The sequence below is a fragment of the Camelina sativa genome, chromosome 4 (genome assembly GCF_000633955.1).
Source record: "Camelina sativa cultivar DH55 chromosome 4, Cs, whole genome shotgun sequence".
In the NCBI taxonomy this organism is placed as follows: domain Eukaryota; kingdom Viridiplantae; phylum Streptophyta; class Magnoliopsida; order Brassicales; family Brassicaceae; genus Camelina; species Camelina sativa.
Window position 1 is genome coordinate 13,748,261 of NC_025688.1, and position 11,186 is coordinate 13,759,446.

At 39.4% G+C, this 11,186-nt stretch overlaps 3 protein-coding genes and 1 pseudogene across 4 annotated transcripts in view; 1 reads left to right on the forward strand and 3 right to left on the reverse strand.

Moving 5' to 3' along the window:
• The window catches only part of LOC104780475 (transcription factor LUX), a 4,071-nt gene extending 2,015 nt beyond the window's left edge, over window positions 1–2,056 (forward strand). The window contains exons 2-3 of one of the 2 annotated variants that reach the window (XR_766751.2): window positions 721–914; window positions 1,568–2,056. The gene's annotated coding sequence lies outside the window, so the exon portion shown is untranslated. Of the gene's footprint in view, window positions 1–720; window positions 1,080–1,567 lie in introns of those variants that run through there. The other variant, XM_010504976.2, reaches the window with a different exon arrangement.
• LOC104783840 (UDP-glycosyltransferase 76E12-like) lies at window positions 1,562–2,670 on the reverse strand. Its single transcript, XM_019244121.1, has 3 exons — window positions 2,494–2,670; window positions 2,143–2,316; window positions 1,562–2,023 (listed from the first exon to the last, which is right to left on the reverse strand). Exons 1-3 carry the CDS (start codon window positions 2,668–2,670, stop codon window positions 1,562–1,564), a joined length of 813 nt encoding a protein of 270 aa, XP_019099666.1.
• On the reverse strand, window positions 6,521–8,111 carry LOC104783842 (UDP-glycosyltransferase 76E11-like). Its single transcript, XM_019244122.1, has 4 exons — window positions 7,879–8,111; window positions 7,635–7,753; window positions 7,330–7,557; window positions 6,521–6,858 (listed from the first exon to the last, which is right to left on the reverse strand). Exons 1-4 carry the CDS (start codon window positions 8,109–8,111, stop codon window positions 6,521–6,523), a joined length of 918 nt encoding a protein of 305 aa, XP_019099667.1.
• Window positions 8,411–11,186, reverse strand: part of LOC104780476 — an 8,992-nt pseudogene continuing 6,216 nt past the window's right edge.

Here is an 11,186-nt window from a genome sequence, read left to right on the forward strand (position 1 = left end):
TTTTTTTTTTTTTTTTTTTTTTTTTTTTTTTTTTTTTTTTTTTTACTATTAATGGTATATAATAAAAGTCTTAAGGCTTTTTTAATCACTTTGTTTGGTGGTTTTAACATCATCAACTAATAGTAGAATTTGATTTTTAAGAGTCTCGTACTAAGTTGAACTGTTCTTGACAAGTAGTATTCAAATTGCTCTCATGTGACTTGAGACCTAATGTAAATCCAGATCAGGTTTGATTCATCTTTGGAATTATAAACTCGTTCTGTAGATTGTTTCTTGAGAATTCAGAATTTAAGTAACTAACACTGAATACCTGTAAATGAGTTATGCTCTTAAGTCTTAACCCAAGAGAGCGCATATGTGTAATGTGGCTTGATATTGTTGGGTGCTGCACAAGTGTAACTTTTATAGTTTGCTTATAGAAAGATAGTCACCAAAGTGGTAGTTTTATACTTTCATGTTATTTGGTTTTGGTTTTCCTCATTGGGAAAGTCTTTATGATGAGTTTCCATTTCGACAAGATATATTAACAGTGAGCTTCTAGGTAGAATGAGCATCTCTCTGCTTTCGAAATAGTTAAGTTTATGTCCAATCATAGAATCGCTTTCTCTCATATGTTTCGTTTTCCTCAGTTAAATTCCATGTCTTCAGGTAGGTATCGTTATGCTTTTCGATATTATCTGCGTCTTTACAAGGCTTGATCATATTTGATTGTTGGTACAGGTTCTTGGCTTCTCGTACTTTTCCAGTTTGTCACATCTTTAGAAATTTCTTATCATATGCCGAGTTTTCCCACTCCAAGGAGAGATCAAACAAACATATCATGTTGAAGCTAAAGCAGTCAGTACTCTTGGAGCACCAATGCATACTTAAAGACTTCTTGACAAGTTTCATATACTCGTTTACTTTCTTGTGAGGTAACTCCCTTTTCCTGTAGGCATCTGGTTCGCATTGTTGTTAATTGTTTATTTCTTTGAGATGGCGTCAGACACAATCTTTTACTTTTTATTTACTTTGAAATTTATTAACCAATCCAATGTTTCAAAAGAGGCCATTTTTATAACAAATCTCTCTCTTCCTCATATCATATGACGACCTTTCTCTTTACTGATAACCTTACGATTGATTGGAGAGCCACTAGCCAATGAAAGTTTCCAACAAAAAGGTAGAAAGTGACATTCCAACAAAAGCAATAGCCTTTTTATTTTTCTTTTTCTTGCTGACATAGTGTTTTATTGGTTTTAGCCACGTAGGGTTCTACTTTGAGGTTTAGATAAATATTTTAAGCCCTCTTCGTCTACAATATAAGATCGTAATCTATTTATCACTTATATATGATTCGCAGAGCATCATACATTCAGTGACAAACCTTATCCTCCTATCACTTTTGTCTCCCCTGTGATTTATTTCTTATATAGTAGCAAGATTCTTCTAGAACAGAAAGGTGCATTTATTACTTAATATATCCACACAAGTAATTATTCTCTTCAACATTACTTTTTAACGTTGTGTGTTCAGTGTCAGATATGGTAAAGTAAAACAGAGACTAATTTCTAATTTTGCTTCATAGAGTCCTCATCAAGCGTACAAACTCTTCCAGCGAGCTGTGTGAAGAACCTCCACTTCTAACAGAGGCTCTAAGCTGCTCTTTCAAACTGAAAGCTATCTTCCTCATATCCTCTCCTTCTTCGTCCACCATTAACCTCTTAACAGCTCTCTCGACCACTCCTCTGTCTAGCTCACCCTCCACTTGAATCCCAGTTTTCCAAACACACTCCACGTATCTCGCGTTCACCTTTTGATCACTCGTAGATGGCCAGCAGATCATGGGAACTCCTTCGCTGATGCTTTCTAGTGTTGAGTTCCATCCACAATGGCTCCAAAATCCTCCTATTGCGTGATGAGCAAGTACTTTCTTCTGTGGAGCCCATTTCACAATGTAACCTCTATCCGAGACCGTCTTACTAAACTCTTCAGGCAAAGACTCTGTCCATTCTGAACCATGTATCGACCCTGGTGGGATCACCTATAAAAAGTGTTGGTTGCTAGCAGCCAATCCCAAAGCAGTTNCGAGACCGTCTTACTAAACTCTTTAGGCAAAGACTCTGTCCATTCTGAACCATGTATCGACCCTGGTGGGATCACCCATAAAAAGTGTTGGTTGCTAGCAGCCAATCCCAAAGCAGTTTCCATCACCTCACTGATTTCCATCAAAGCTAAGCTTCCCATGCCTATGTATATCACCGAGTTTACCCTTTGTTTGTTCAACCATTCGATATAGCTCTTGTTCTCTGCAAGCAGACTTGTGGGAACAGAGGCCTATGAAAGGAAGAGCTATGAAACCTAGTAAATACTTGTAAGAGGAGGTTCAAAAGTGTATCTTCATTCATCGAAGTTAGGTTTTACATCACATTGTCCTTTTATAGTGGAGCAATGATAAACCTAATGATTACAAGCTAGATGGATTGTAGACAAGTGTCATCATCAAAAACAGACTGTTGGTGACGCTAAAGGACTAAACATGTTCCTCATTTGGATTGTAGTATGAGCTGGCCTTGGATCCTTGACCGTACGGGAAGAATACGCGGTGAGAGACTTTCCTCTGTTACCGTTGGAGACTGAAGCTAGTTGGACATAAGCAACAGCAGTGGGCTTTACTTCCATTGAGCCCATTTTAGCTTGTTGTTGGACTGAACTTGGGTCTATACATCTTACATCCCTCGCAAACTTTGGGTGGGCTATGAGACCACACCAAGTTTGAACAGTAGATCAGCAAAAACTTGAACTGGCAGAGATTTTGTAAAAATGTCAACAAGTTGGTGAGCTGCAGGAATGTGATAAACAACCAAAGTGCCTTCTGCAACCTGCTCCCGAACATAGTGGTAGTGCACTTTGAAGTGCTTAGTCTTCTTGTGAAGCGTTGGATTTGCAGAAAGATACACAGCAGATAGGTTATCACAATATAACTTAGGTGCATGAGTGAGTGGCATCCCAACATTATCCAAAAGGTCTTTCAACCAGGTTACTTCAGCTGCCGTATCAGAGAGGCAACGATACTCAGCCTCGGTGGAGCTGCGAGATACTGAAGTCTGTCGTTTTGCAGACCATGAAATTAGATTCTTACCAAGAAATGTGCAGAACCCACCGGTTGATCTACTTGTTGTTGGACATCCTGCATAATCGCTGTCACTGTAGGCACGCAATGTCGAGTCACTGTCATTGGAGTAGGAGATGCCATAGTCGATGGTCCCCTTTATATAACGGAGTATACATTTCAATAGGCTGAAATCTGCTACTGTTGGCGAGTGCATTCTTTGACACACAAGATTCACTGCAAACTGTATATCTGGACGCGTAAGAGTAAGATATTGTAACTTCCCAGCTAAGCTTCGAAACAGAGTCGGTTGATCAAAAGACTCTTCCTGCCCTTTCACCTTTTGGAGCTCCAAAGGAAGTGGAGTTGAAGCTGGGGCACATTCAGCCATCCCAGCAGCAAGAAGAAGATCCTCAACATACTTGTGCTGATTAAGAAATAACCCTGCAGAGTGATAGTGAGCTTGTATTCCAAGAAGATAACTCAACCTGCCCATATCTTTCATCCGAAACTCTTGACTTAAAGAATGAAGTAACTCATCAATCAGTTGAGGATTGTTCCCAGTTAAGGCCATGTAATCCACATAAAGTAACAGGATGATGAGATTGTTGTCTTTAAGATAGACAAAGAGTGAAGGATCCTTAAAGCTGCACTCAAAACCAAACTGCAAAAGAAATTTACTGAATTTATCATACCATGCTCGAGGAGCTTGTTTTAATCCGTACACTGCTTTATTGAGCTTCCATACATGCGACGGATGATCACTATCGGCGAATCCAGGAGGTTGGTTCATATACATCGTCTCATTTAAATCGCCGTGTAGAAAGGCGTTTTTGACATCTAGCTGTTTGATCTCCCACTTGTGAGCTGTTGCAGCATGAAGAACCATACAAACTGTTGCATTTCGAACTACTGGACTATATGTTTCAAAAAAATCAACTCCTTCTTCTTGATCATACCCTTTGGCTACCAGACAAGCCCTCAATTTGTCCAAGCTCCCATCAGCCTTAAGTTTTGCTTTGAAGACCCATCTGCAACCGAGTACGTTCATATCTTGTTGATATGGAACCAAATTGAAAGTGTTCGTTTCCACAAATGACTCAACTTTATCACCCATTGATGCAGTCCATCCTGGGTGTTTTAGAGCCAAAGCTACTGTTTTAGGCTCTTTGACAGTGGTGTGAGTGGCATTAAGAGCATATTTTGGGTTTGGTTTTCGAACACCATCCTTTCCTCTAGTTATCATAGGATGATCGTTGACAGTAGTCTGCAGTGGAGGGAAATCTTCCTCTGAGAAAAGTGAAGCCTCGCTTGACGAACCTTCATCCGTGTGTGTAGTGTCTGAATCAGAAGTTGTGTTTACAGGATCTGACTCAGAACTTGTAGTTACAGGACCTACAACCTCTGCAACCGGAGGAACCAGAGTTTGTTGTTGGACTGAACTTGACACTGAAATCTCTGGTGGAGCAAGAGGTTGATCCGGATTACTTGATGGAGTTAGAAAGCTTTGTTGCCAGGCAGACAGTAGCGGGCTTGTTGTTGGAGGGAGAAGATTAGAGTAAGCATCGATAAAGGGAAAAATAGTTTCATCAAAGAGCACATGCCGATTGATGTACACACGTCCTGTTGGAGGATAGACACACCTATAACCCTTGTACTTGTCGTTATAGCCAAGAAACACACACTTAAGTGACTTTGGATCAAACTTGTTTCCACCATAAGCACGCAGTGTGGGATAGCAAGCACTACCAAACACGCGAAGAGACGAGTAATCCGGTTTTTCAGAGAACAAAATTCATAAGGACTTTGAAAAGACTTGTGAGCAGACGAAGGCAGCCGATTGCTAAGATAATTTGCAGTGAAAAAGGCTTCAACCCAATATTGTTGTGGAACTTTGCTTTTAAACATCATGTTGAGTCCTAGTTCAGTTAAATGTCGATGTTTTCTTTCAGCTAAGCCATTTTGTTGTGGCGTGTGAGGGCACAATATTAGTTGTTTGATCCCACAATTTGCAAGGTGATTGACAAATTGAGTACTGATAAATTCACCACCACCATCACACTGAAACATCTTGATTTTTTCACTAAACTGATTCTCAACAAGACTTTGGAAAAGAAGAAAAACTGAGTAGAAATCATATTTATTCTTCAATGGATAAAACCAACAATATCGAGAGTAGTTGTCAACAAAGATAACATAATATCTGAACCCTTGAGTAGAGGTGACAGGAGCAGGAGCCCAAAAATCACAATGTAGCCTCTCAAGAGGTTTACTAACTACAAAAGTAGAAGAAGAGAAAGGAAGTTGAGCACTCTTGCCAAGCCTACAAGACTCACAAAGCTTGTTGGTACGTTTATTGACTGAGATTACTGCAGTTGATGATAAGTGTTGAAGAATCTCTGCACTTGGATGCCCTAACCTTTGATGCCAAACCTCATCACTAGTTGAAAGCTGATGTGTTGAGTAAAAAGCACTGAAAGCAAGGTTGTCCAACACATAATGATCCTTACTCCTGTTTCCGGTTGTGAGGAGCTGCTTGGTATGCTTGTCCTTTACACGCACACTATCAGAGTCAAACTTAATCGTGCAAGGATAATCGGAGCATAACTTTGATACAAACAAAAGAGACTGAGTGACATTAGGACAGACAAGAACATCATTCAGAGGAAGGAATTTACCTGTCAAAGTCTGCAGTGGGACTGATCCAATGTGCGTGATAGGTATAAAATCACCATTTCTAACCATGGCCGAATCGTTTTCATTATATGGTTGTGATTGTTGAAGATTTGTTGTTGAGTTCGTGATATGAGCAGTTGAACCACTATATGGAAGCCACTCAGTCCCATTGTGATGTTCACCTTCTGAAACCCGCATAGCCGCAAGAGCAGTAGGTAGTTCAGGAGATTGAAAGTCTTCATTGTAACGATTGTAACATTTGGCAGCATTGTGGCCATATTTGCCACAAATCTGACAGGTAGGCTGAGAGGAAGCACTATTCTGATTACTCCCGTGTTGTTGAAAACCTCGACCCCTGGTAGAGTAGTTACCTCTTCCTCTATAACCATTTCGAGAACCAGATCGTCCTCCTCTGTTGTTGGAAGATCCCCTGTCAAAGTATGTTTTCTCAGCTTGAAAGGCAAGGTGTGGTGTGACTGATGGAGCAGCAGAGTAAGTCTTCAGCTTGTCATCAAACGCAATAACTTTGAAAACAACATCCTCATAGCAAGGACCAGGCACTGTATCCATAGAATGTTCAATCACAGTAGCAACTGACTCATATTCTTTTCCTAAACCAGTTAACAAGCCATGTATCTTCTCTAGATCAGTCATAGGAAATCCTATAGAGTCGAACTGATCAAACACTTGCTTTAGCTCACTCAGATATTCATCCATAGAGCAACCATATTTGAGACAAGCACGCAGCCTATTCTACAGTTTGAATTTCCTAGTAGTAGAAACTCGATTAAATTTCTTAGCAAGAGCAGACCATACCTCTTGAGCAGAGTGCATACCATAGACTGCGCGAAGTGCCGGTTCAGACAGAGAACCAAAGATCCACGCCATAACCAGTTGGTCATTACGAACCCATTTCGCTAACTCTGGATTCGACTCTATAGTAACACCCGCAGGACCAGTAACAGAACGAGTTGCATCTGGACGCGAGATTGAGCCATCAATGTAACCAAGTAGCATTTGAGGTAAGAGGAAAGACTCAAATTGAGTCTTCCATAGCAAGTAGTTGGACTCATTAAGTTTGACGGTCACAACTTGAAAAATAGAAAGAGGAGCGGAAGAAAAAGATTCAGTTGTAGCCATTGAGGAGTATTACCGGTGCTCTGATACCATGAAAGGAATAGTTATGAAACCTAGTAAATACTTGTAAGAGGAGGCTCAAAAGTGTATCTTCATTCATCGAAGTTAGGTTTTACATCACATTGTCCTTTTATAGTGGAGCAATGATAAACCTAATGATTACAAACTAGATGGATTGTACACAAGTGTCGTCATCAAAAACAGACTGTTGGTGACGCTAAAGGACTGAACATGTTCCTCATTTGGATTGTAGTATGAGCTGGCCTTGGATCCTTGACCGTACGGGAAGAACATGCGGTGAGAGACTTTCCTCTGTTACCGTTGGAGACTGAAGCTAGTTGGACATAAGCAACAGCAGTGGGCTTTACTTCCATTGAGCCCATTTTAGCTTGTTGTTGGACTGAACTTGGGTCTATACATCTTACAGCCTATAGGATACACTGGAATCTCTAGCTGTTTTTGCAGAAAAGACAGAGATGAGCTCTCTAGGCAGCTCGCTGTGTTGATTATCACAGTGGAAGCTGTACGTTTGTCAACTGAATTCGTATACAACTCCATTGTGCTTTCTAGTGATGCAAATCGTGAAACCGGAAAGTCTTTATATCTCAGGGGATGAAACTCTGGAACTAGCTCATCCTGTTGCCCTTTGGGTTCTGCGAAAAGGTCAAAACCATAGTGATACAACATTATAGAGACTTAGGAAAACCCGAAACAGAGAATTTGAGAGTACGTTTCAAGTCAGCCAGGTCATTGTTTGCATAGAGTTTGTCAAATACGGAGCGAGAAGCAAAAGCCGTGGCACATGTTGTGCTGAAAATGACAGTTGGAAGCTTAAACTCCTTGGCGCAGCTTCAGCAAAGTACATGAACCCATTCTAGATAACACATGAGATCTCATTACCTTGTTGCAGCAGCAACTGACACAAACAGTTCTTGAAGCTCACCTGACACTCTTTGTTGAGCTTAAGCAGAAACCGTAGTGCTCCGTGATCCTTCAAAGCAGACTCCAGTAAGCTTTCTGGGATAGTGAAAAACTGGAAATCAGTGAAGTCATCTGAAGGAATAAAGTGATTGAACTTGGTTTGAATCACTGTGATTGTGAAACCCTTAGAGTGAAGGCTCTTCGCAAGTTGTGTCATTGGAGATATATGTCCTTGAGCTGGAACTGGAACCAGGACTAGTCGTCTCCTCCCCTGATTCTCCTCCATTTCGGGTCCTAAGATTTTCATCTATGAGATTTATTCAAAGAAGTATGTTTCTACTATAAATATCAGATTGTCAGACTCGTGGACATTAATTTATCTGTGTTATGTGAAGCATGTGGTAGATGGTGTATGCTTCATCTTCTTGGTGCGCCTCTTGTTTCAACTCTTCAATTATTTTGTTAGAGAGTAACCAAATACCAAAATAAAAAGATGCTTTTGTCCTCTTGTTTCATTTAATTGGCTCTTTTGTGATGCAACAATTATATATTGAGCAAACTGCCAAGAGAGATACTTGTGTTTGATACTTTGATGCAACAATTATTTATTGCTTTTTTATTCGCATAAAAAAACCACATACTTTAAATTTTTGCAAGATCTAACTTGATCTACACAATTCAACCATCTCTGATAATAGATGTCGTTCAACATCTTTACTTTGTCTTCAAGTACTTGACAAGCTCATCAAAAGCGTTGTATGAGGTACCCCCACTTTTCACAGAGGCTTTGAGCTTCTCTTTTAGAACGAGGGCTCTCTCCTGCATCCTGGCTCCTTCACCGTCCACCATCAACCTCTTCACAGCTCTCTCAACCTCTCCTCTATCCACTTTACTACCTTCAACCTGGAACCCTATTCTCCAAACACTTTCTATATACATTGCGTTCAACTTCTGCTCGCCATGAAAGGGCCTACAAAATCATTGGAACTCCTTCTGATATGCTCTCAAGTATTGAGTTCCATCCACAGTGGCTCCAGAAGCCTCCCACTGCGGGATGTCCAAGTACTTTAATCTGTGGTGCCCATTTTACAATGTATCCTCCTCTTTCTGAGACCATCGTACTGACTTCCTCTGGCAATGACTCGGAGCCATGTCGGATGACCCATAAAAAAGGTTGGTTACTATCACACAACCCCCAAGCCATCTCCAAAAGTTCCTTGGTGACCATGTCAAATATGCCTCCCAGGCTTATGTCTATCACTGACCTCGGTTTCTGCTTGTTCAGCCATTCAGTGCAGCTCCTGTCCTCTTCAAGTAAGCTACAAGGTGGGGAAGGTGTCATGTGAAGAGGGCCTATATGGTAGATCGGAATTCCAATGTATTGTTCCAACCATGACAGAGACGAGTTCTCAAGGCAGCTCACCGTGTTGATGATAACAGCAAAAGCTGTTCTTTTGTTCGTGACTTCCCTACAGACTTCAAGAACTTGTTCTAGTGGCCCCATTCCTGAAACCGGTAGGTCTTTGTATCGTAATGGATACAAACTTTCCACCACCTGGTCTTGCATTTCAGGATCTACAAAAAAAAGAAAAGTTAGGTGAAACAAATGGTTTCGGGATGGGTTATTAAGCTGGTTTTAAGCACCTTCCATGTCTTCCAAGAACTTCTCGGCATTGAGTTCGCTTAGTACACATCAGGAAGCGTAATTTGTAGCACTATTAGCGCTGAAGATGACACTGGGAAGGTTGAACTCCTTAGCTGCTGCTGCACAGAAGTACATGAACTCGTCGTAGATGATACATGCAATATCATTGCCTTGTTGCAGCAACAACGTAACTGAGCTATAAAGTCCTTGAAGCTTGCCTCACTTGTTCTGTTGAGCTTTTTCCCAAACTCGATTGGTCCAAGTTTCTCGTATTCAGACTCTGGTAAGCTTTCTTTGATGGTGACAAACTCAGGGAAGTGTTGAGAAGAAGAGCTTACTTGATTGAAGTGTCCCTCAACAACTGTAATAGAGAAACCAGTGGAGTAAAGGGCTTTCCCAAGTTGCATCATTGGAGTTACATGACCTTGTGCTGGAACTGGAACTAACACTATCCTTCTCTCAGCTTCCTTATTCCATTGCTTAACTTATTCGGCTATTTCTCTCTTGCTCTTTCTATCGTTTCAAGTTGCATTGCGGAACATCTTTAAATAACTGATCCAACTTACTACTATTATTGAAAATTAATTTGCATGGGCGTTTAGTAAAAGGAAGAAAATGACATTTATTTAACTCTAAGGAAAACGTGCATGTTTCCTTTTTGTTGGTGGAAGCCACCTAAGCTAACTCAATTATTGCATGAGAGTCCTTGGTGGAAGCCACCTAAGCTAACTCAATTACAGCATGAGAGTCCAAAGAGTTGATATATACAGCGTGACCATTTTCCACACTACATATTTTTCTACTACTAGAAAGTATAAACCAGTATTAATTCAGTAAATTCGAATATTTTTTATTAATATTTCATGAAATTGTTTTGGTGTGTTGAGAGCACAGCAGACTAGCTAATGTAATTAACTTTCATTTAAACTAGTTTTTACACTACGGATCTATTATTTTGTTGATATATATACTGTTAACGGTCGTAAATAGAGTTTTGTAGATATTTTTGATTCGCAAGTTGAGAATATACATTTTACGATTTGTTAGTTATGATTTAAGAATAAATGATCTGGCATATTCTTATTATGATTCTCAATTGATATTATTGGATTAATAGTGTATATTTAAAGCTAATAAGATCTTATCAAATATGTAATCGTTTATTAAACGCAAATTAGATATTTCCTAAGATGTATTCATCTTGAATTAGTTGCTATATTATAGGGATGTGATTAAGAGGATGTGATTACATAAATTAGGTTATCAATTCTTTTTGTCAAATTCAGTCATAAAAATTCGGCATGCAAATTAGATATTTCCTAAGATACAATGGGCATTAATTGACATTAATTGGATGTAAATAAGTATGCTATGAATTAAAAACCAGCCCAAAATATTCGGCAATCTTAAGGAAGATCCGAATAATTGAATCGGTTATAATTTTAGTTAAAAACCTGACTCGAAGTTGGCAAAAAGTGATGGCACCCTATTGTACTCCAAAAATGTATTCCGAGCTCTATATGTGGATATACTTGTTTGGTTACAAATATCCTAAGACAATTTTTAATATATATCTGTTTATAAAAATTCAAATCATATTATATGCTGAAAAAAATCTAAAATTTTATTAACTTTATGTACTGAATAGTAATTAAAATAATTAAATATAAGATTAAATAAAAATGAAAGGAGAATTATATTTTAATCTAACATATT